Consider the following 21005-nt stretch of genomic DNA (forward strand, 5'->3'; position numbering starts at 1 on the left):
CTATTAATTATTTATCTTATGTCAATCGAATTATTGAATTTAAATTATAATATTGTCTTTAATAAATAATATTATTAATATTTTCAAAAAAGACAAAATAATACAATCAAACATTATATTAATTATCATTTTTTATTTATTTTATCACTAAAAAATTATTTAGATTCACGTTATTATCTTATCTTTCACTTAAGACTCTTTAAAATAAATTTTATTTTTTCTAAAATTAAATTGGTATTGTTAATTTTATTATTACTAATTAAAATATGAAAGAAGATACGTGGAAAAATATATCTATGGGTACACCAATATTTATCAAGTAAAAGAACTTAACTAAAAATACACACTATCATGAGGTTAACATAAGTAATCGCCAAACTGAATAGTGGTTCTATGGGTACACCGAAATTTCATTAAATTAATAATTTTATTTTTATTATATATTTTTTGAATGATATTAGTGAATGATATTTATTTTGAATAATATTTTGTTGATTGTTGTTTATGTAATTTATTTAGACTTTATATTTAAATGTTTTACTAAAAAAATCATATAAAAAGATAACATATTATATTTTACAATATATTTACCTTATTAGTTTAAATAATTGTATCAAAACCGAAATAACAAAACCATTTCGGTATAAAACCAAACCGAACCGAAGTAAAATAGTTCAAATATCGGATTATATATTTGTAAAACCGAAAACCGAAAAAATCGAAATAAAANATAAAAAGATAACATATTATATTTTACAATATATTTACCTTATTAGTTTAAATAATTGTATCAAAACCGAAATAACAGAACGATTTCGGTATAAAACCGAACCGAACCGAACCGAAGTAAAATGGTTCAAATATCGGATTATATATTTGTAAAACCGAAAACCAAAAAAATCGAAATAAAAAACCGAATTGACTAATGAACACCCCTAATGGTAGGTTGTGTTAGTATATCTTTAACAACCGTCTTGGACAATAATGACTTGGTAAAGGCGTGGGGAAAATATCTACCAAATATTGTTGTGATCAAATTGGTAAAAAAAAAAATTTTAATAATCATGTTAATTGATATGTGTCAAATAAGACACTCAACAGATCATATTGTAAACTTAAAAGACCATGTTGTTAATGTTCTCTATTTATAAATCAGATTAATACCATGAATATCTATCATGCATATTCGGGGAAAATTTGTTTCTAAGCCAATAAATAAATTGTCAACACAAAATTTACTATAAGAATGTGAAATTAATACAAGATACTAATGAGGGAGGACATGAGTTTTTATGGTCTAATTTTTCTAGTAAAAGATCGAACTAAGGGTAAAAATTGAAACGGTAAAGAAATATTAACATGAACCGGTGAAATATCAGGAATAAAGCTTCAAGTTCCAGCAAATTTGAAAAAACAAGAAATGAGCCTGTGAATTTTCCTTCAATGATTCCTACTAATATATTTTCGAGTCATTCAGAGATCTTCAGTCAATAAATCTAGTATAGTGATTCCGGATTTCCTTTTTAACCATTGTTGTATCAAAAGCAGGCAAAGAAAATCCAATGATCAACCGAAACTAAAACATTGTCTAATCAAAATCTGGGAAAAAAATCACAAACAATTAACATACTCATTTGGTTCAATCGCATATATGACAATAAACCCTTAGGTCATCCTTTGAGCAGCCTCCTTTGCAATAAGTTTTTCTTTGGATTTTGTCTTAGCTTGACATTTTGAGCCCATAACACCTCCTCCCCACTTCTTCCTAGTCTCGTCATACTTGTCATTAAAGTTGACCTGTAAGAAAAGTAGAGAAAGTGCATCATATTAACACTGATGCGAAACTGTACAAATTTATCACATAGAGCTGTTCAAAGCTGCAGAAAATTTACACCTTTTTCGGTGACGACCCTCTTACCTTGATAGCTTCCAAAATTTTTCTGAACTCCATCTTGTCTTCATTCTTCACGGAGGTCAGACACAAGACAGATGCAGTCTTCTCGTGAACAATCTGCAAAATACCATGCGCAAATAAAATTAAGTTGGTATCATCGCATGTATTGCAAAGGGGTTGATCAAATACCATGAGATACAAATCACTTACAGTTCCCAACCTAGCCTTCCCCTTCACGATGCAGTATGGAATTTCCATTTTCCTGCATAACGCAGGGAGCCATACAACCAATTCGATCGGATCCACATCATGAGCAATAACAACCAACTGGGCCTTGTTCTGCGATAAAAGTTTGATGGCACCATCAGTTTCCTAGTGCTAGTATTTACTAGAAGAAGTATGTACATCGAGAAGTAGAATAACAAACCCACCTGCTCAATCAGATAGGTCACATGGTTCAGCCCATATTTCACAACAATAGGCTTCTTAACTTCAGGAGTTTTTCCTTCAGCTTCAGCCTGAGCTCTTTTCAGAAGACGTTCTTTCTTCTGAGCTTTATCCTCAGGCCTGTATTTAAGCATCATCTTGAACAGACTTGCAGCTGCAAAGTCAAATCGAACATAATTTGAGAATTTGATGAGGTTATCTACATCCCTCAGCACTAGGGATGTAATCGAGCCGAGACGCGTCGAGCCGAACTCTTTAATGTTTGAGCATGACTCGTTTATAATTGAACCAAGCTCGAGCTTTATTTAAAGAATATATTCATAGTTCACGAGCTTATTCGAACTTTTTATCGAAGCTAAATGAGCTTAATAAATATAAATTATGAATTAAATATTTATTAAATTCATTAAAACTAAATTATATATTTAGAGTAAAACATAATATTCTAATAAATAAATTATTAAATTTAATAAATTTTTCTATATTTTTCATAGAGTAATGTGTAAAATTAATAAATCAAATCTCAAAAATATTATTTTTCATCTAAGATATGTCACGAACATGTTCGCGAGCTAACGAGCCGAATATTATAAAGTTTGAGCTTGGTTCGTTTATCGAGACTTATTAAACGAGCTCGGGCTTTTATCGAATCGAGCTTCGAATAGCTCACAAACAGTTCATTTACATCCCTACTCAGCACACGATCAACAAATATTAAACTAGTAGATAACAAGTACAATATGAAGGTACCTAAACATTCCAATCGATCACTCAACACAACACATATAACAAGAAGCAATTCCCACGAAAACTTGAGTGACGCTACACTATACTTGGATGAAACCTATGAAATGGCATAGAACTAAATGTATGGTCATAAAAGAATCTGAATCGTTAAACGCAGAAGATAAAAATGTCCACTGTGCACTGCACCAATTGGGGTCAACCGAACAAATGGAGATAAAACTGACACTGTGAGATGCGAGAGGAAGAAATTGAGTATCGTCAAAAGTAGCACACTACAACATCTACACCATGATTCCAATCAATTGAAAGACAGACTAAGATTAACACAAAATGTTGATCTAATAAATAATTATTTAAAAAAATTTAAATCCAACGAAAAAACGAAGAAATGTAGAAAAGGGTAACAAACCCAAGTTCTTGCTTAGGGTCTTGGAGAACTGATGCATCGGCGGCGGAACCTTCAATCGCTGCTTCAAAATCATACTCTTACGTTGAATCCGCACCACTTGAGGACATCTCACGTATCTATGAAGATCCTTTTTCGGCGGCAAAGCTCCTCCAATTCCGAATTGTTTAGGACGTTTCTCGAAGAGTGGATTTACCACTTTTTCCGCCTTTTTCTTCGCAGCAGCCGGAAGCTTCGCGCCTTCCTTAGGAGCCTGAAAGGAGGAGTTCAAATCATTCAAAAGAATTTACATTACCGCAATGTAAACATGAGCGACAGAGAGGAAGCTCACCATTGCCTTCAATTGCAGCGCAGCTTTGGGAACGCAGTTAAACCTAACGCTGGTTTTTATTTATTAACGGGAGTGGGAGCCCTCCGGGTATATTTTGTTTTGAGTCGTCATGGGCCCATTATACTTGGAACTTTTTGTCATACAGAATATAATTATAGATAGAAGCTTGGAGATTTTAAAAAAAAAAATTGTTATTTTAAATTTTAAAATAAATCAAACTTTATGCTTGAGTTTTATTGATTGTAACAAATTTTCCAACTAATTCGTGATTTCTTATAAACGTAACAAACCTAAATCATTTTTTAAGATTGTTTTGCTAATATTCATAGTGGTTTCTTATAAACGTAACAAACCAAAATCATTCTTTAAGGTTGTTTTGCTAATACTCATAGTGGTCGAGTCGAGGAGAAAAAATTATACGTGTAATCAGAAAGGCTAATTTATAGATACATACACGTATATGTGTGTGCGCATAATAGGCTGTCATGATTTGAGAATTTGCATGTGTATCATATCAACCATATGGGTGTGTATACAAATGGTTTGACACAATATATTTTAATATATGTATGTCATTTGATAATTGTATGTATTATATCGAGTTTAAATTTAATATCTACATATTTTTGCCAACAACCATCTAACTTCTCATATGTATGTAGACATGGTGGTGCAGCAGAATTATGGAGAATGCAAAAGATACATCAATTATTTGTACAATCATTTTTACAACTATCTCTAAAACGACAAAATTATCCTATAAAAATTAACAATTGCAATTCAATTTTTTGGAAGTCATTGTGCAATGAAAAGCTCATTTCTTTCTAGGGAATTTTTTTTCCTTTTTACCACTAATGCGATCCGTGTAAAATGGACGAGTCGGGTCGGGTGCTCCACCGGATCTGCTATCAAGATAATAAAGAGAATAAGAGCAGTGTGATATATGGCTTTCCCTGTGACCTGTTGCCTAGAAGATGAACTCGTGAATGGGTGCCGAAAAGGTGTCCGACGTGGCCACTCCGATGCTTACGTCAGTGAATGACTCAACAAAAAGATCAATGTAACCAAGTGATGTAAGAGTGCAATAAATGAGAGTATTCAATGAGTGTTAATATCTGAATCTCCCCTTCATGTAAATAAAGAACCTGATATTTATATTAGAGATTGCCATGATGACCTCGTTCCTTGCGTTGATAATTAGTTATAATAGGCTGGCTGATTATACCCTATATTCTGACATGTCAAATCATATACTAGTCACATCCAGCCCACTTCATTTTGTCAACCATTTATGTTACTGTCAGAGATAGGTCGGCTGTGCATGCTTTATCAAGTTGACGCCATTAAATACTTTACTTATATCGAGGTGACCGAGCAGAATGCTTCTCGGGCAATTATAGGAGAACTCGGGCATTCCACGTCATGGGGAAGTCATGTCCCAGGTGGTCCAATGGCTCGGCCATGGAAGCTTATCGTAGCCGGGTAATGAAGTCCTATAACAAGCATGTTCGACCACGAGATTTTCAGGTTGGGGATTTGGTTATGAAAAAGACCAAGTCGGTCGGTGATGTGGGAAAATTAGAAGCAAGGTGGGAAGGTCCTTTCAAAGTAATTCAAAGAGTTAGCTCAGGTGCGGCCTATTATTTGGAATATCCTCAGGGACATGTCCTTAAAAGACCCTGGAATGTATTTCCTTTGAAGAAATATTATGTATGAAGAATTGTACCTATTATAAGTTCTCTTAAAAGGAATCATTCAACAATTGATCTACAAAGTCCAAGGACCCGTACCTTGGCCCGAGGACCCGTATCCCGGTCATCTATAAAGTCCAAGGACCCGTGCCTTGGCCCGAGGACCCGTACCCCGGTCATCTATAAAGTCCAAGGACCCGTGCCTTGGCCCAGGGACCCGTACCCTGGTCATCTACAAAGTCCAAGGACCCGTACCTTGGCCCGAGGACCCGTACCCCGGTCATCTACAAAGTCCAAGGACCTGTACCTTGGCCCGGGGACCCGTACCCCGGTCATATACAAAGTCCAAGGACCCGTACCCCGGTCATATACAAAGTCCAAGGACCCGTACCTTGGCCCAGGGACCCGTACCCTGGTCATCTACAAAGTCCAAGGACCCGTACCTTGGCCCGGGAACCCGTACCCCGGTCATCTATAAAGTCCAAGGACCCGTACCCTGGTCATCTATAAAGTCCAAGGACCCGTACCTTGGCACGGGGACCCGTACCCGATCATCTACTAAGACCAGGAACCAATACCCTGGCCTGGGAACCCGCATCCCGGTTATCTCTTAAGACTCGCACCCTGATTATTTGTCAAGATCAGTTGTTAATAAATATTACTTGGAAAATATTATTGAAGGCAAAGAAGGTGGAGCAGAATATTTTCATTAACGTTGTAAAAAATTTTACAAGGTGCCCGGAAACCCGGGAGTAAAAAAAAAAGAAAGAAAAAAAGAATCCTAGTCTATTATGAATGTTCTCTCTTCTTCATCCTCATCTTCCGGGAGGGCCGCAACAGCCTTCGCCAAATCCGGGAAATCCTCCCGGTCTGCTGGGACAAGGCCCGCCTCTTGAAACTGCTCAAGGCACTTGTTGAAGCCCTGCTCGAAGTAAGGGAAGGCTTTGTCAGCCACCATCTTCTTGAGCTCCGGAGACTTCATGAATCGAGCCATTTGTTCCTCTTGAGCAGTCTTTATCAGGCTCACAGCAGCCTGGAAATCTTCAGCTCGGAGTCGGGAGGACTCCGCCTCTGCGCTAGCCGTCTTCGCTTCTACCCGGGATTCCGAAAGCTCTGCCTGGACCAGGTCCATTTGTTGTTTCCATCTGGCCCTCTCCCGAGCCAGAACATGCTCATGAAGCTCCTTTACTCGGCCCAGTTCCTCCAGAACTTTTTCATGCGTTTCTCGGGCCAAGGAAGCTTGTTGATTTGCCTTTCTGGCTGCCCCAGCCACCTGCTCATAAGCAGATATGAGCATCTGCAAGCCCTGCAATTAAAAGAAGAATTAGACCTTGTTGCATGATAACATAAATGATACATGTTGAGGAAACTTACAGAAAAGGACCGAGCAACCCCCTCGTACAACTTCATGTTGGGGTGAAGTCCCTTGAGGTGCTCTATCTCCTCGGGACGAAGAAGGCCTCGCACCATCTTGGTCAGGTTCGAGCTCACATCCTCACCAAATATATTTGGCAAGTCCAAGATCACCTCGCCTTGGGAGGTAGGACCAGTGGATGAGCCGGGAAGAAGGTGCTGTTGAGTGGTGGCTTCAATTTCTTCTTCTTCCACCGTCACTACCTCAAAGGCCGGCTCAGTCACAGCCTTCCTCTTACGATGGTTAAGAGACGCCGGGTCCTCCTCAGTATGCAGAGAAGTAGCCTCCTCCCGGGTGGGGATCGTCTCTTCCCGGGCTTTCGCCTCAGCTTCTGCCCGAGCCCGGCGTTCTTCCTGTTCTTGGGCTCTCCGAGCTCTTTTCTCCGCTCGGGCCTGCTTTTGCTCGGCCTTTTTCTTAGCAGCTGCTTTGAGTAGGCTTGCCTTGATCATTTCTTCCTCAGCTGCGTAAAAAAAATAAAAGTTAGAAATAAAACAAAAGGGGAAAAAATTTTAAAGCTAGAAGGGGAATAATTTACAGGCCTGTGACCCAGCTTGGCTAAATTCATCTATCAGTTGATCCATGGGGTCTTTAGGCCGGGTTCCGACCCCATAATATACCAAAGTATCCCCCCCAATCAACACTGAGGACAAGAAAGATTGGCTTTCTATAGCATCCCAAGCTTGGGTGAAATGGGGAAGGAATTTGTAATCTCGGGGGAGCTCAGGTTGCTCGGGAAGGGAAGATAAAAAACCCAAATTGCAGGCGGGAGGGGTCGGGAATTGCATGAAGAAAAATTTGTTTTTCCACCCCTTCAAAGACGAAGGGATGTCTGTTAAGAATCGGTATTTCATGCGAGCCATAAAAGAAAAAACCTCGTCGTTAAAACGGCAAGAGTAGAAAAAATGGAAGATTGGAGAATTAATTAATAAATTTTTCATACGGAAGAGAATGAAGGTGGCTGCCATAATTCGGAAGACATTAGGATGAAGATGATTGATTGGGAGCCCAAAGAATCGAGCAATTCCTTCGAAAAAATGATGAATTGGGAAACGAAGCCCACTCTTGAGCTGTTCTACGAAGAAAGTTTGGAAGCCCGGAGGGGGTGTGTCCAGATGGTCGTTAGGCTTGGGAATCAATATTTTGTAAGATGAGGGAATCGAACCCAAGGACCTAATTTCTTCAAGGCTACCTGGGCGAAGGGTGGAAGTTACAGTAGAAAACCACAAGGGCCCCGTTACCTTCTCTTTCCCTTTGCCCTGGGTGATAGTAGGTCGAGAGGAAGAGATTTTATATTTTTGTTGAAAAGCAAGTCGGGAAGAAGGGATGGGGATGGCTATAGGGATGTGAACAGAGTTCTCAGAAGGAGTCGGGGAGATATCCTCCGAACGACCCCGGACATTTTTACCAGAAGTTGAAGAAGTAGAGTTTGACATATTGACTAAAGAGGAGAGTTAAGAGACTTACGAGAGCTAGGGAAAGAACGTGACTGGTAACAGAAAATCGCTAGAGTTAAGATTTGCACGTCGGAAAGCCTGAGAGAGAAATCCGGCAGAGCTTCGCTACAAGTTTGAATTTGCAAATGATTTTTGAAAAATCGGTCATCCAATATATATAGGGGAAAGGAATCAATCTACACCGTTGATCTAAAACAGATCGAACGAACCAGATTAGCCTCGAAAATTGAGCGGTATGATTAGGCGGGATATTTGAAAAGACAGGTGCATAAATCGAGGCGTCATGATCATTTAAATGCTCGGAATACGTACAGATTCTGACAACTTTAGTAGGGCACACGCCATTATAACACTATATTAATTACCCGAGAATACAGAACGACATATTATCTATAAGCCCGGGTGGTGTGAGAGCCCGGCATCTTGTTTGTAAGCCCTGGTGATGTGAAAGCCCGGCATCTTATTTGTCATCCCGAGTAAGGTGAGAACCCGGCATCTTATTTGTAAAGCTCGGGTGGTGTGAAAGCCCGGCATCTTATTTGTCATCCCGGGTAAAGTGAGAGCCCGGCATCTTATTTGAAAAGCCCGGGTGGTGTGAGAGCCCGGCATCTTATTTGTAAGCCCGGGTGGTGTGAAAGCCCGGCATCTTATTTGTCATCTCGGGTGATGTGAGCACGGCGTATTGTTTATAATCTTGGGCGATATCAGGCCTCGGCATTTTATTCTGAACCCGGGAAATTCGAGGCCCGGCAATTTATTTTAAGCTTATTAAACATTATGTCCTGGCATTTCAGTTTTACTCGTTAGTTATATATTATTCGGCTTACATGAGTTTGTTTACAGAAGATTAAAGAAGCAAAATACATTAAATCAAAATTTTATTAAGGAAGTTGTCGATGCCGTCTTACATCTGCTATTCTCAAAGCTACATGATCTTGCCACTCAGATATCCAATCAGTCAATTCCTGAATGTGAAGACTGGTGAAGGACTCGGAGGTCGAGATCTTGATCAGTTGATGCCATTCCTTCCACAGCATCGCATGCAACAGAACTTGGTCAGTGGCCAGATCTGCAATTCGAGCTACTTCCAGCTCTCGTCTGTATTTCCTCGCCACTACTCTTTGTGCACGAGTGAGGGCCAAGCCGTTTTGGTACATGTTACTGATATCCTGAATTTTATACCAGGTAGACATGACCTTCACGCAGATGTATTTTTCGATGGTCCTCTTTAAACCCTCCAGATAAGGGTGTATTCCGCCCGGTGCTTGAGCGTGCGTATCACCGAAAGTGACTGTACTACTGCAAGCACTCGACTCACTTGAACTTGACATATTGAACTAATGATTGTCACCTTTCGTTTCCACCATCTTATTTATAAGCAAGTGGCATTTAATATTGAAGAAGTTGGAAGGACTCAAGCCAATCAAAACGTTTTCTCATTTATTAGGAAGGAGTTAATCACAGTCGTTGATCTACAAACGCACAAACGACTAGGATGAATTTTGGAAGTTGAGCCGGGCAGACGAAAGAAAATGCACGAATATCAATGTGTCGAACTTATCGGATTCTCGGAATATGGAACGATTTTTCGGTAATATAAATGCCAAAGCGTGCATCATAGCCACGTCACATGGATTACCCAAGAACACCAACCAACGGAACATCTAAGCCCGGGAAATTTAAGGTCCCGGCACCTTATTCTAAGCCAAGGGTACATGAGGTCTCGGCATTTCGGTTTATCGTTCATCCATTATTAATTCTCGACTGGTGTCAGTTAGCTTTCAATTATTTAATTCATGATATATGCGTCTACTTATGAAACTTAAAGATACCAGGAAAATAAACGACCGAGACAAACTGGGAGAAATATTTCTTGTATTATTCATTAGCACGGATTACATCAAAATATTCCTCTTCTACAGCAGTTTCCCATTTTTTCAACCAACTGGTTAAAACTCCGGTGGAAGTCTTGAGGAAGCTGTCCGAATCAACAATCTGATGGAGGATTTTCCTCTCTTTCCGAAGCATTAGCTGGTAGACATGTCCGTCAGTAAAGATGTCTGACCACTCGGATATGTGCAAGTATTCCCGAAATTTCTTCATTTTTGCTACTAATTTGGGAATAGTAGCTTCTTCCGTTTCATAAAGGAACTTCAGCCCTTGGAGCTCTTCCCAATAGCAAAGAATTTTATGGAAGACTTCATCTTCCATAATAATTTTTCGAGCCTCCAAAGTAGATTCCTTGGAAGCCTCAGTCATATCCGGAACCTTTGAGCCACTTGCACCTGCCATTATACTCCTTGGGTAATAATTTGGTAAGATGATGGAAAAATAGGTGGGTTATTATATATAGGGGGAAGAGATTGATCACAGCTGTTGATTTTTGAATGCATAGACGGTCAGGGTGGGTATTGGAAGTTGTACCAGATAGCTGAAAAGACGTGCACGGATACCAGAATATCATGATTATCATCCTTGGGAACACGAAACGTTTTGGATAAGATTGAAGTTTAGGGCTCACGTCAGCAATATCCACGTGTCAGTACACTGCCATCAACCCTTAAAATCCCATGTGATAAGGCGATTTTCTTGACCGGGCACACGAGACCAGTCGGGACAGCGAGTGGACTCTAGCCCGACTAATTAAGGAGGGAGTGATGATGCCCCGGGATGTCCCAGGTCATGGAGACGTCTCGAGTCATGAATAGTGCCCGGGTCAGGATAATGGGTTAAGGACATGAGTCATATAATTGCTCGAAACAAAGAGAGCACAACTTAGAGAAATCACAAAGTGAGCAATCAGTCAGTGGGCCGAGCCATTGGACCACCCGGGACATGACTTCCCCATGACGTGGAATGCCCGAGTTCTCCTATAATTACTCGAGAAGCATTCTGCTCGGTCACCTCGATATAAGTAGTATTTAATGGCGTCAACTTTATAAAGCATGCACAGCCGACCTATCTCTGACAGTAACATAAATGGTTGACAAAATTAAGTGGGTTGGATGTGACTAGTATATGATTTGACATGTCAGAATATAGGGTATAATCAGTCACCCTATTATAATTAATGATCAACGCAAGGAACGAGGTCATCATGGCAATTTCTAATATAAATATCAGGTTCTTTATTTACATGAAGGGGAGATTCAGATATTAACACTCATTGAATACTCTCATTTATTGCACTCTTACATCACTTGGTTACATTGATCTTTTTGTTGAGTCATTCACTGACGTAAGCATCGGAGTGGCCACGCCGGACACCCTTTCGACACCCATTCACGAGTTCATCTTCTAGGCAACAGGTCACAGGGAAAGCCATATATCACACTGCTCTTATTCCCTTTATTATCTTGATCAGCAACCGATCCGACTCGTCCATTTTACCCGGATCGCATCAGTATGATTTTTTTTTAAATATTTGGGATTTTGAAACATATGCACTTTTTTTTTTGTAAATTGGATATTAGCCAAAGCTTCTAAATTGACGTCAATTGATAATGTGTGTTATGTTTCCCAAATAAAAGATAAAATAAATTGACATTTTATTATGTATGAGTGCATATTTTGTATAACATTTGTATCAATTTAATTATCATATTTCACTTGAAAGATTAATTGTCATTTTTGTTTCCTAGAACGTAGATGAATTGGCCATGATGTGAAAAACGTATAATAGAATGAATAATGAAATTTGAAAGAATTTTGTAATATGTTGATTTTTTTTTAACTTGAAAGTAAAAATATAATAGTGTGGTTGATGTGATCCGGGTAAAATGGACGAGTCGGGTCTGGTAGAATGATTATCAAGGGGCTTTTTTGCCAAAGCTGCTTCCACGGCTTCGGATACAATTTTAGCCAAGTCCTCCGATGTTAAGTTGATAGTAGGCCGGGGACCAGTGGGTGGCGGGCCACCTGCAGCAGAAAGATGAGTGTTATTTTTCTCCTGGATTCGAGATGTGTCTTGGTTCGTCCTTCTAGTAGGAGCCATATCAACGTCTTAGAACTCTATTTCCCACAGACGGCGCCAATGATGTGATCCGGGTAAAATGGACGAGTCGGGTCGGGTGCTCCACCGGATCTGCTATCAAGATAATAAAGAGAATAAGAGCAGTGTGATATATGGCTTTCCCTGTGACCTGTTGCCTAGAAGATGAACTCGTGAATGGGTGCCGAAAGGGTGTCCGTCGTGGCCACTCCGATCCTAACGTCAGTGAATGACTCAACAAAAAGATCAATGTAACCAAGTGATGTAAGAGTGCAATAAATGAGAGTATTCAATGAGTGTTAATATCTGAATCTCCCCTTCATGTAAATAAAGAACCTGATATTTATATTAGAGATTGCCATGATGATCTCGTACCTTGCGTTGATCATTAATTATAATAGGGTGGCTGATTATACCCTATATTCTGACATGTCAAATCATATACTAGTCACATCCAGCCCACTTAATTTTTTCAACCATTTATGTTACTGTCAGAGATAGGTCGGCTGTGCATGCTTTACCAAGTTGACGCCATTAAATACTTTACTTATATCGAGGTGACCGAGCAGAATGCTTCTCGGGCAATTATAGGAGAACTCGGGCATTCCACGTCATGGGGAAGTCATGTCCCGGGTGGTCCAATGGCTCGGCCCACTGACTGATTGCTCACTTTGTGATTTTTCTAAGTTGTGCTCTTTTCGTTTCGAGCAATTATATGACCCATGTCCTTAACCCATTATCCTGACCCGGGCACTATTCATGACCCGAGACGTCTCCATGACCTGGGACGTCCCGGGGCATCACATACCAAATATGAAAAGTAACATATGTTTTATCCTCCAAGAAATGGATCCAAAGATACCAAATTATAAAATTCAAGTAAAAAGTTCCAATAGCTTGTTCTTCATAGTCATCCAAAAATTCCACGGAAGAACACATGCGTGCTCTCGTTACTGAATTTGTCGAACCAATAGTTTCATCATTATCTAGTTGGCCAAAATACGAAGGTAATGGGGTTGTTACATGATGATCGAACCTAAAATTTGATCCAAAGTCGACTCCATATTGGAGTGTTTTCGTGACAGTTGTAAAATTATTAACCTCTTTTTCGCTACCGACATTTGTACCTCTGTCTTTCTTTGACTTAATTTGCACCTAGCAAAATAAAGAATGTTAATATAATTATTTTCAAGTATAATGACATAAGAAAAAGAGTTATTAAATAATACCTTGGTTTTCTTTTGTTCTAGTTTCTAATGATCCTTTTTTTCAAACCGTACGAGGGGCTCCCTTTCTCTTCGTACACTTCGGGTCTAGAGTTTGAGTAGAAAAGGTGGTTCCAACTTCTCCAACGCTGGCAGATCTCACTGGATTACATGGTTGAACTAAATATTCACTTTCATGACCTGATATCATTCTTGAAGTGAACTCAGCCTTCTTGACTAAAATCCAGCTTTTCACCTCCTGAAATCTTGCCTCATCATCCGCAGCCAACCCTGCTAGTCCTGAAAATTCTCGATCCAATTCATCATATTTTTCATGCTCTGGAGTAGTAATCCAACCATCATAATTTACTTTCACCCATGTGTACAAGCAATTCGTATCACGCTTCCATCTCCTAAGGATATAATTTTGTGGTACTGATCTCACGTCATTGAATAACAAAACCAACACAGAATGTCTGCAAAGTATTCCTCTAAACTCAAATAAATGCAACTGGAAACTATCTCATTTTGTTATATTTCAAACTGGACATCTACAATTCTTTGTTTTATTATTTTTCTTTGACCTCGACATCCTCACGTACCTTCATAGGTTTCACACCAAAGAAGGTACAACATATTTATGTTGGTACTTCAGTGTGAATGATTCGAATCGTGAGTATTGCTTGCCTTTGGGCCGATTTCGTCAGGTTGGTCAACAATTGACTTATGGGTTTTTAGGGTTTTGTAAATCATGTTGACAAAGCTAGGATTTTGGTCCTTTTATACTTTATTTTTCTTGATTAATGGGGAAGGATGAAGTGTGATGTAACCTTTTAAGTGGTGATGGGTGTGCTTTTTGTTCATTCTGTTTTTGTTTTCCTCTGTTATTGGATTTTTTTTGGGGTGGGTGGTACAAGTACTTATTATATTATTCAAAACTAGCAGTGTTGGCACGCTGGATGAGCGTGTTAAAAACTAATTAATAAATTTGTCAAAAATATTTTGCCTGACTGGTTGATGGTTTTCTCAATCTTTTAAGTTTTATGTGGATTAAGGTATATATACATGAAATAAATTATAAATTATTTAAAATTAAAGGTAGTTTTTGTAAAAAGTAAGTGGACATACCAAACTACTGAAAGTAGCCACATTGATAGCCACATTGATAGCCACATTCTTAATAATATGCTAAGAGTTATAGTAAGATATATATGAAATAAATTGTAAATTACTTAAAAATAAGGGTTGTTTTTGCATACCAATCTAAAAAAATAGTCATTATAATAGCCATATTTTTAATAATATAGTAACAGATAGTACGTATTAGTGCTATGGTTTTAAGTCCAAACTTGGGATAAATTATTGACTGTTAATTTTGTGGGGGATATGTTCCAATAAATTGATTCATTTTCTTGTTCACTTGTTCATAGAATCTTGCTGAATTTTTCCTTCAAAACTCATGTGAAGTGCTGCCCTAAACGTGTGTGTGTGTGTGTTGCTTGGCTGAAGGAGGAGTCCTAGTGCTCTTCTAGGGTGAGGCTTGTGTTTTATGTAGGAGTTGAGAGTTTTCAAACACTAATTTTAAAAAAAATATCAAGGCAAAGGTTTAGGCCCAATAACCTAGTATAATAGGCCCATTAGATAGTAATTAAAATATTTTGTTTATGATACTATCGAAAATTTTAACCGAGCCTCCAAAAAGTCTATATTTTTGTCAAAAATCGAATACCGGTTTGAAATACGACTTGGCGCGTAAAAACACCTCAAAAGTCATCATTTTCGAAAATACCATTTAAAATATACCATTTATTAAATAATTAAAAAAAGTCCTTAAAAATATTTTCTTTTTACGGTCCTCGTTCTCCGTTTCTCGATCGCGTCTCGAATAATCTTTAAAACATAGTTTTTTTATGTAATATCCCAACCTTTTATCATTTTACTGTATATGATGTTATTCTTTGGTACGGTGTTTAGGGAATATGGTTATTGGATCTTCATGGTTTATCATTGTAATGGATATTTCATATGGTTTTGGTGGTGATGTGGGATGGTTATTGATTATGGTTATGTTTATTGGAATGGGAAAAATTATGGTTATTGTTTTGGAGTTATGTTTTATAGTTGTTGATGGTTTGTGGAGATGGATGGGTTCTTGTTGTGATGGTTTTTATGGATGATTTGAGGATGTATTTGGATGTTTAGTTGCATTGATATTGCATGGCATTGGAAGAGGATGGATTCTAGGTAGATTGGTGATGATTTTTAGGTGCAAGGGCAGCGCTGCTAGTGTCCTTGGGCACAGGCGACAACGCCTAGGCGCTGTAGGCGCCGAAGCGCCAAGAAGGTGGCGCTGCGGCGCTAGTCGGGGCGAAAATGTTTATTGAAAATGCGATTTTGAGGGATTGAATGGCTTATTTATTGAATTGTCTAGAGACTTCTACACATTTCCTTCTCCTTCCTTAATTTTCTATCGGTTCAAGCTTTTCTTTCTCAAGGTTTTCTCTCCGAAAAATTTCTCTACTTCAAGTTCAAGAGTTCTAGGAGAATTTTTAGTTTCTTCTACTAAATTTCCTAGCTCCAAGGTAAGGATTTTATATTTTTGGAGTTTAGAAGGGTTTGAGAAGTTGAAGGTATATGTTGGCTTGGTTGAATTCTATGATAAATGGTGATGATTAATGGTTGATTATGTGCCTATGGTTGTAGGAATTCCTTCAAGATCATCTAAGCAAATACTTGCTTCTTAGGTTGTAAGTAGAGGCTCTCCTTCTTGCTCAAATGATATATATATGTACAAAAGCCATGTTTATTGATGTCTAGCTTCTTCCATTGATATATTCTTGATGTATATATTGCTATTTATTCATTGATTAAGGAATATCATTGAATGCATTGATAAAGGAGCTAGTAAGCCATTGTTGCCTACCAAATGTTTGTTCAATTGCCTCAATGAAGTTTTTATGATTAAAGCAAAGAATTGATAGTATTTACATGCATGTCATTGGCCAATTTCATGATGAATGTGTATCTCTCACAATTTTGATATTTATATCAAGGAGATACTTATTACATGGTCACAGGTCACAGAACTATCAATTCATTTCATTAACTAATGCCAAGAGATACCATCTTTATTGCCTTGATATTTTTTGCTCATTGAAGATGGTATTGTATTGTTTTTCATTGCCATAGACATGTTATTCAAGCCAAACCTATATATATGTATTTGTTATTTATAGCTTTTTACTTACTGAGTTTTATCTCATTCCAGTTATTATCATGTGATACAGGTGAGAAGAAAGAATGAAATGGACTGTCCAGTGTGGAAGAAGTCATATGGCAAGAGGATGGGAAACTTTTGGCATGTAAAATTTATTTTGATGGGTTGGAACATGGGTGGTCATATGTGTTATAGTATGCACTTTATGTGAATGAATTGTATATTTTAGTGATGATGTTTGGATTATGCTTTAATGACAAATTTAAAAATGGTTATGTTAAAGTTTAGTCAAGTTTTTGCTAATACGAGATTTGTTTTGTTTATTTTTCCCTTTTACAAATGTAATGCTTCTGCGCATGCTATTCTTTAAGTTTAATTGTCATGGGAATGGGGTGTTTCAAATGGTATCAGAGCAAAGTTTCTTCGGAACATATATGACTTCTTCTACCTAGGACAATCCGGTACGTTTTCGATCCTACATCTATTGAAGGGGTCAAGGCAGGACGGAAAGCACTGAAGATGGTTCTTATGATCGATTCAGGCGGATAAATCCTCCTGAATTTATTGGTGGTCCTGATCCACTAGTGGCTCTTGAGTGGGTCAAGTCATTGGAGGCCATCTTTGATTATTTGAAGTTCACTGATAGAGATAAAATAAGTTGTGCTGTGTTTATGTTGGTGAAAGCGGCTCGTATTAGGTGGGAAGCTACCAAGGTGACTGTTAATGTTCGTGAACTAAAGTGGAACGAGTTTAAGGATTTATTCTATGCCAAATATTTTTCAAGGGAAGTCAAAGCCAAAGAAGTAAAAGAATTTCTTGAATTGAGGCAAGATTCTATGACTGTCACTGAGTATACTCTGAAATTTGAGGAAAAATGCATCTTTGTTCCCTTTATTGCTGAAAATGATAAAGATAAGGGAGAACACTTTCTTCGTGGTTTGAAGCCAGAGATTAGAAGGGATGTTCACATGTCGAAAGTGGTCACATATCAATACATTGTTGAGAGAGCATCGCTTGCCGAGCATGATGAATAAGAAATCGAGAAGGAGCGACAGTTGAGAAGACAAACTTTCCAAGCAAAAGGTCAAGGTGCAAGTACTCATGTTCGAGGTGGCCACAAAGGGAAAGGCAAGATGGAGCAGCGTAATAAACATCATTTGCCTTCCTCGGATACTGAGGGACCATTGTGTCCTAAGTGTGGCAAGCCACACAAAAGAGAATGTTTGGTTGGCAGTGGTCGATGTTTCAGATGCAAAGAAGTGGGGCACACAACGCAGAAATGCCCTCTGTCTTCGGATAAAGGAAGAGTACAGGGGAGAATTTTTGCAATGACAAAAGAAGGTGCTAATCCTGATTCTTCGGTAATATCAGGTAATATTTTAATATCTGGCAAAGAAGCACTTACATTAATTGACACTGGTGCGACACACTCGTTTATATCTGAAGTGTTTATGCACTCTTTATCTGTTGAACATACTGTCATGCCTTTACATTTCAATATTGTGTTGCCTTTTGGAGATGAAATTTGGCCAACTTGTATCCTTAAGGCATGTCCTGTACATATGGGTACGAGATTATTGTTTGCTGATTTAATTGTTATTCCGATGGTTGCCTTTGATTTCATACTGGGTATGGATTGGTTGTCTGCCTATCGTGCAGTGATTGACTATGTGGGAAAGACATTGAAGTTTTTAGCTGATGACCATGAGAGTGATGTATTTGTTGGTCTAGGTTCTTCGATGAGTATTCCCGTTATTTCTTGTTTACAAGCTACTAAATTGTTGCACAAAGGGTGTATTGGTTTTCGGGCTTCGGTGTTGGATGTGAGAAAGGATAGTAATATGCAATTACAGAATATTGATGTGGTGAAGGATTATCCTGATGTGTTTGCTGAGGAGGTACCCGGATTACCACATGATCGAGAGGTAGAGTTTGATATTGACTTAATTCTAGGTACAACTCCAATTTCTAAGGCTCCGTACAGAATGGCTCCAACCGAGATGAAAGAATTGAAGAATCAATTGTAGGAGCTATTAGATAAATGTTTCATTCGACCTAGTTCCTCGCCATGGGGAGCTCCAGTTTTATTTGTGAAAAAGGAAGATGGATCGTTGAGGTTATGTATTGATTATCGAGAACTCAACAAAGTAACTGTTAAAAACAAATATCCTTTGCCGCGGATTGATGACCTTTTTGATCAACTGCAAGGAGCAGCAGTGTTCTCGAAGATTGACCTTCGGTCCGGGTATCATCAATTGAAGGTGAAAAAAGAGGATATACCAAAGACTGCTTTTAGAACGAGTATTGACCATTATGAATTTTTTGTGATGTCATTTGGACTAACCAATGCTCCTTTAGTTTTCATGGATTTAATGAATCGTGTCTTTAAGCTGTATTTGGATACTTTTGTCATTGTTTTTATTGATGACATTTTGATCTACTCTAAGACACGAGAACTTCATAGTGAACATTTGAGGACGGTATTGCAGCTATTGAGGGATAAACAATTATATGCTAAGTTAAAGAAATGCGAATTCTGGTTGGAGCAGGTGGCATTTTTGGGCCATATCGTTTCGAAAGAGGGAATATCGGTGGATCCATCCAAGATTGAGTCCATTAAGCAATGATCCCTTCCAAAAACAGTTTCAGAGGTTAGAAGTTTTCTTGGGTTGGAAGGATATTACAGACGGTTCATAACGGATTTTTCAAAGATAGCATTGCCACTGACGAGTTTGACACGGAAGGCTACAAAGTTCGAATGGACCATAGAGTGCCAACAAGCATTCCAAGCATTGAAAGATAAGTTGACTTCTGCCCCTGTGTTAATACTTCTTTGTGGTACTGAGGATTTTGTTGTGTATACAGATTGCTTCAAAGCAGGAGTTAGGTGTCGTACTCATGTAGCGTGGGAAAGTGATAGCTTATGCCTCTCGTCAGTTGAAAGACTACGAGAAAAATGATCCCACTCATGATTTGGAGTTGGCGGTTGTGGTTTTTGCCTTAAAGATTTGGCGGCATTATCTCTATGGTGAAAAGTGTGAAATTTTTACGGATCACAAAAGTTTGAGCTATTTGTTTTCGAAGAAAAAATTTAATATGCGGCAGCGGAGATGGTTGGAACTTGTGAAGGACTATGGTTGCACAATTAGCTATCATCCTGGTAAAGCTAATATGGTTGCAGATGCTTTGAGTCGCAAGTCGAGTTCTTTATTGAGTTCTATGATTTCAAACCATTGTTTCTTGATTTGCAAAGAAATGAAATAACTCTGATATCTAAAGGTTCAGTAGCTCAATTATCTGCATTAGTCCTTCGCTGAACCTTGTTTGATCGAATTATGAAGGAACAACAGTCTGATAATCAGTTATTATAGTTAAAGAGAAAAGTGATCTAACAAGGGTTTCTGAGTTTTGGTTGAATCATGATGAGTTGTTGACCTTTCGAGGTAGGATATGTGTTCCTATGGGTGATGACATTCGAAAAGATGTACTCCTTGAAGCACATACAACGCCATATTCAGTACACCCTGGTAGTACGAAGATGTACCATGATCTTCGACGCCTTTACTGGTGGCCAGGTATGAAGAAAGATATCATATTATTTGTTTCTGAATGTCTAACATGTCACCAGGTTAAGATTGAGCACCAGAGGCCGGCGGGATTGTTGCAATCTTTCCCTATACCGCAATGGAAATGAGAACACATCACCATGGATTTTGTTGTAGGGTTGCCAAGGACACAGAAGGGCTTTAATTCTATTTGGGTGATCGTGGATCGCTTGACCAAGTCATCACATTTCTCCTTGTCAAGACAACATATTCTATGAATCAATATGTTGAGGCTTATATTCAGGAAATTGTGAGACTTCATGGGATACCAGTGTCGATAGTTTCAGATCGTGATCCAAGATTTACATCTGAGTTTTGGAAGAGTTTACATCGAGCCTTGGGAACGAAATTGGCCTTTAGTACCGCCTACCATCCTCGAAGTGACGGGCAATCAGAAAGGGTTATCCAAATTCTTGAAGATATGTTAAGGGCTTGTACCATTGATTTTCCTGGTAGTTGGGACTCAAAATTACCTCTTGTCGAGTTCACTTATAACAACAATTATCAGTCTTCAATCGGCATGGCACCTTATGAAGCTTTATATGGAAGGAAGTGTCGATATCCTTTATATTGGGAAGAGGTAGGTGAAAGGAAGATGTTGGG

The 21005-nt window shown here is 38.5% G+C and overlaps 3 protein-coding genes across 3 annotated transcripts; 2 read left to right on the top strand and 1 right to left on the bottom strand.

Annotated features, from left to right (window-relative positions):
* Positions 1-1551: 1551 nt before the first annotated feature.
* LOC140961646 (large ribosomal subunit protein eL8y-like) lies at positions 1552-3934 on the bottom strand. The gene is made up of 6 exons (XM_073420300.1): positions 3826-3934; positions 3498-3747; positions 2326-2495; positions 2105-2233; positions 1919-2011; positions 1552-1797 (listed from the first exon to the last, which is right to left on the bottom strand). Exons 1-6 carry the CDS (start codon positions 3826-3828, stop codon positions 1666-1668), a joined length of 777 nt encoding a protein of 258 aa, XP_073276401.1. The 5' UTR covers positions 3829-3934; the 3' UTR covers positions 1552-1665.
* Positions 3935-15559: 11625 nt separating this feature from the next.
* Positions 15560-17831, top strand: LOC140961671 (uncharacterized). Its single transcript, XM_073420331.1, has 2 exons — positions 15560-15630; positions 17339-17831. Exons 1-2 carry the CDS (start codon positions 15560-15562, stop codon positions 17829-17831), a joined length of 564 nt encoding a protein of 187 aa, XP_073276432.1.
* Positions 17832-17930: 99 nt separating this feature from the next.
* On the top strand, positions 17931-19424 carry LOC140961674 (uncharacterized). The gene is made up of 2 exons (XM_073420334.1): positions 17931-18722; positions 19347-19424. Exons 1-2 carry the CDS (start codon positions 17931-17933, stop codon positions 19422-19424), a joined length of 870 nt encoding a protein of 289 aa, XP_073276435.1.
* The last annotated feature ends 1581 nt before the right edge of the window (positions 19425-21005 follow it).

This window comes from Primulina huaijiensis, chromosome 16 (genome assembly GCF_012295235.1).
Source record: "Primulina huaijiensis isolate GDHJ02 chromosome 16, ASM1229523v2, whole genome shotgun sequence".
Taxonomy (NCBI): domain Eukaryota; kingdom Viridiplantae; phylum Streptophyta; class Magnoliopsida; order Lamiales; family Gesneriaceae; genus Primulina; species Primulina huaijiensis.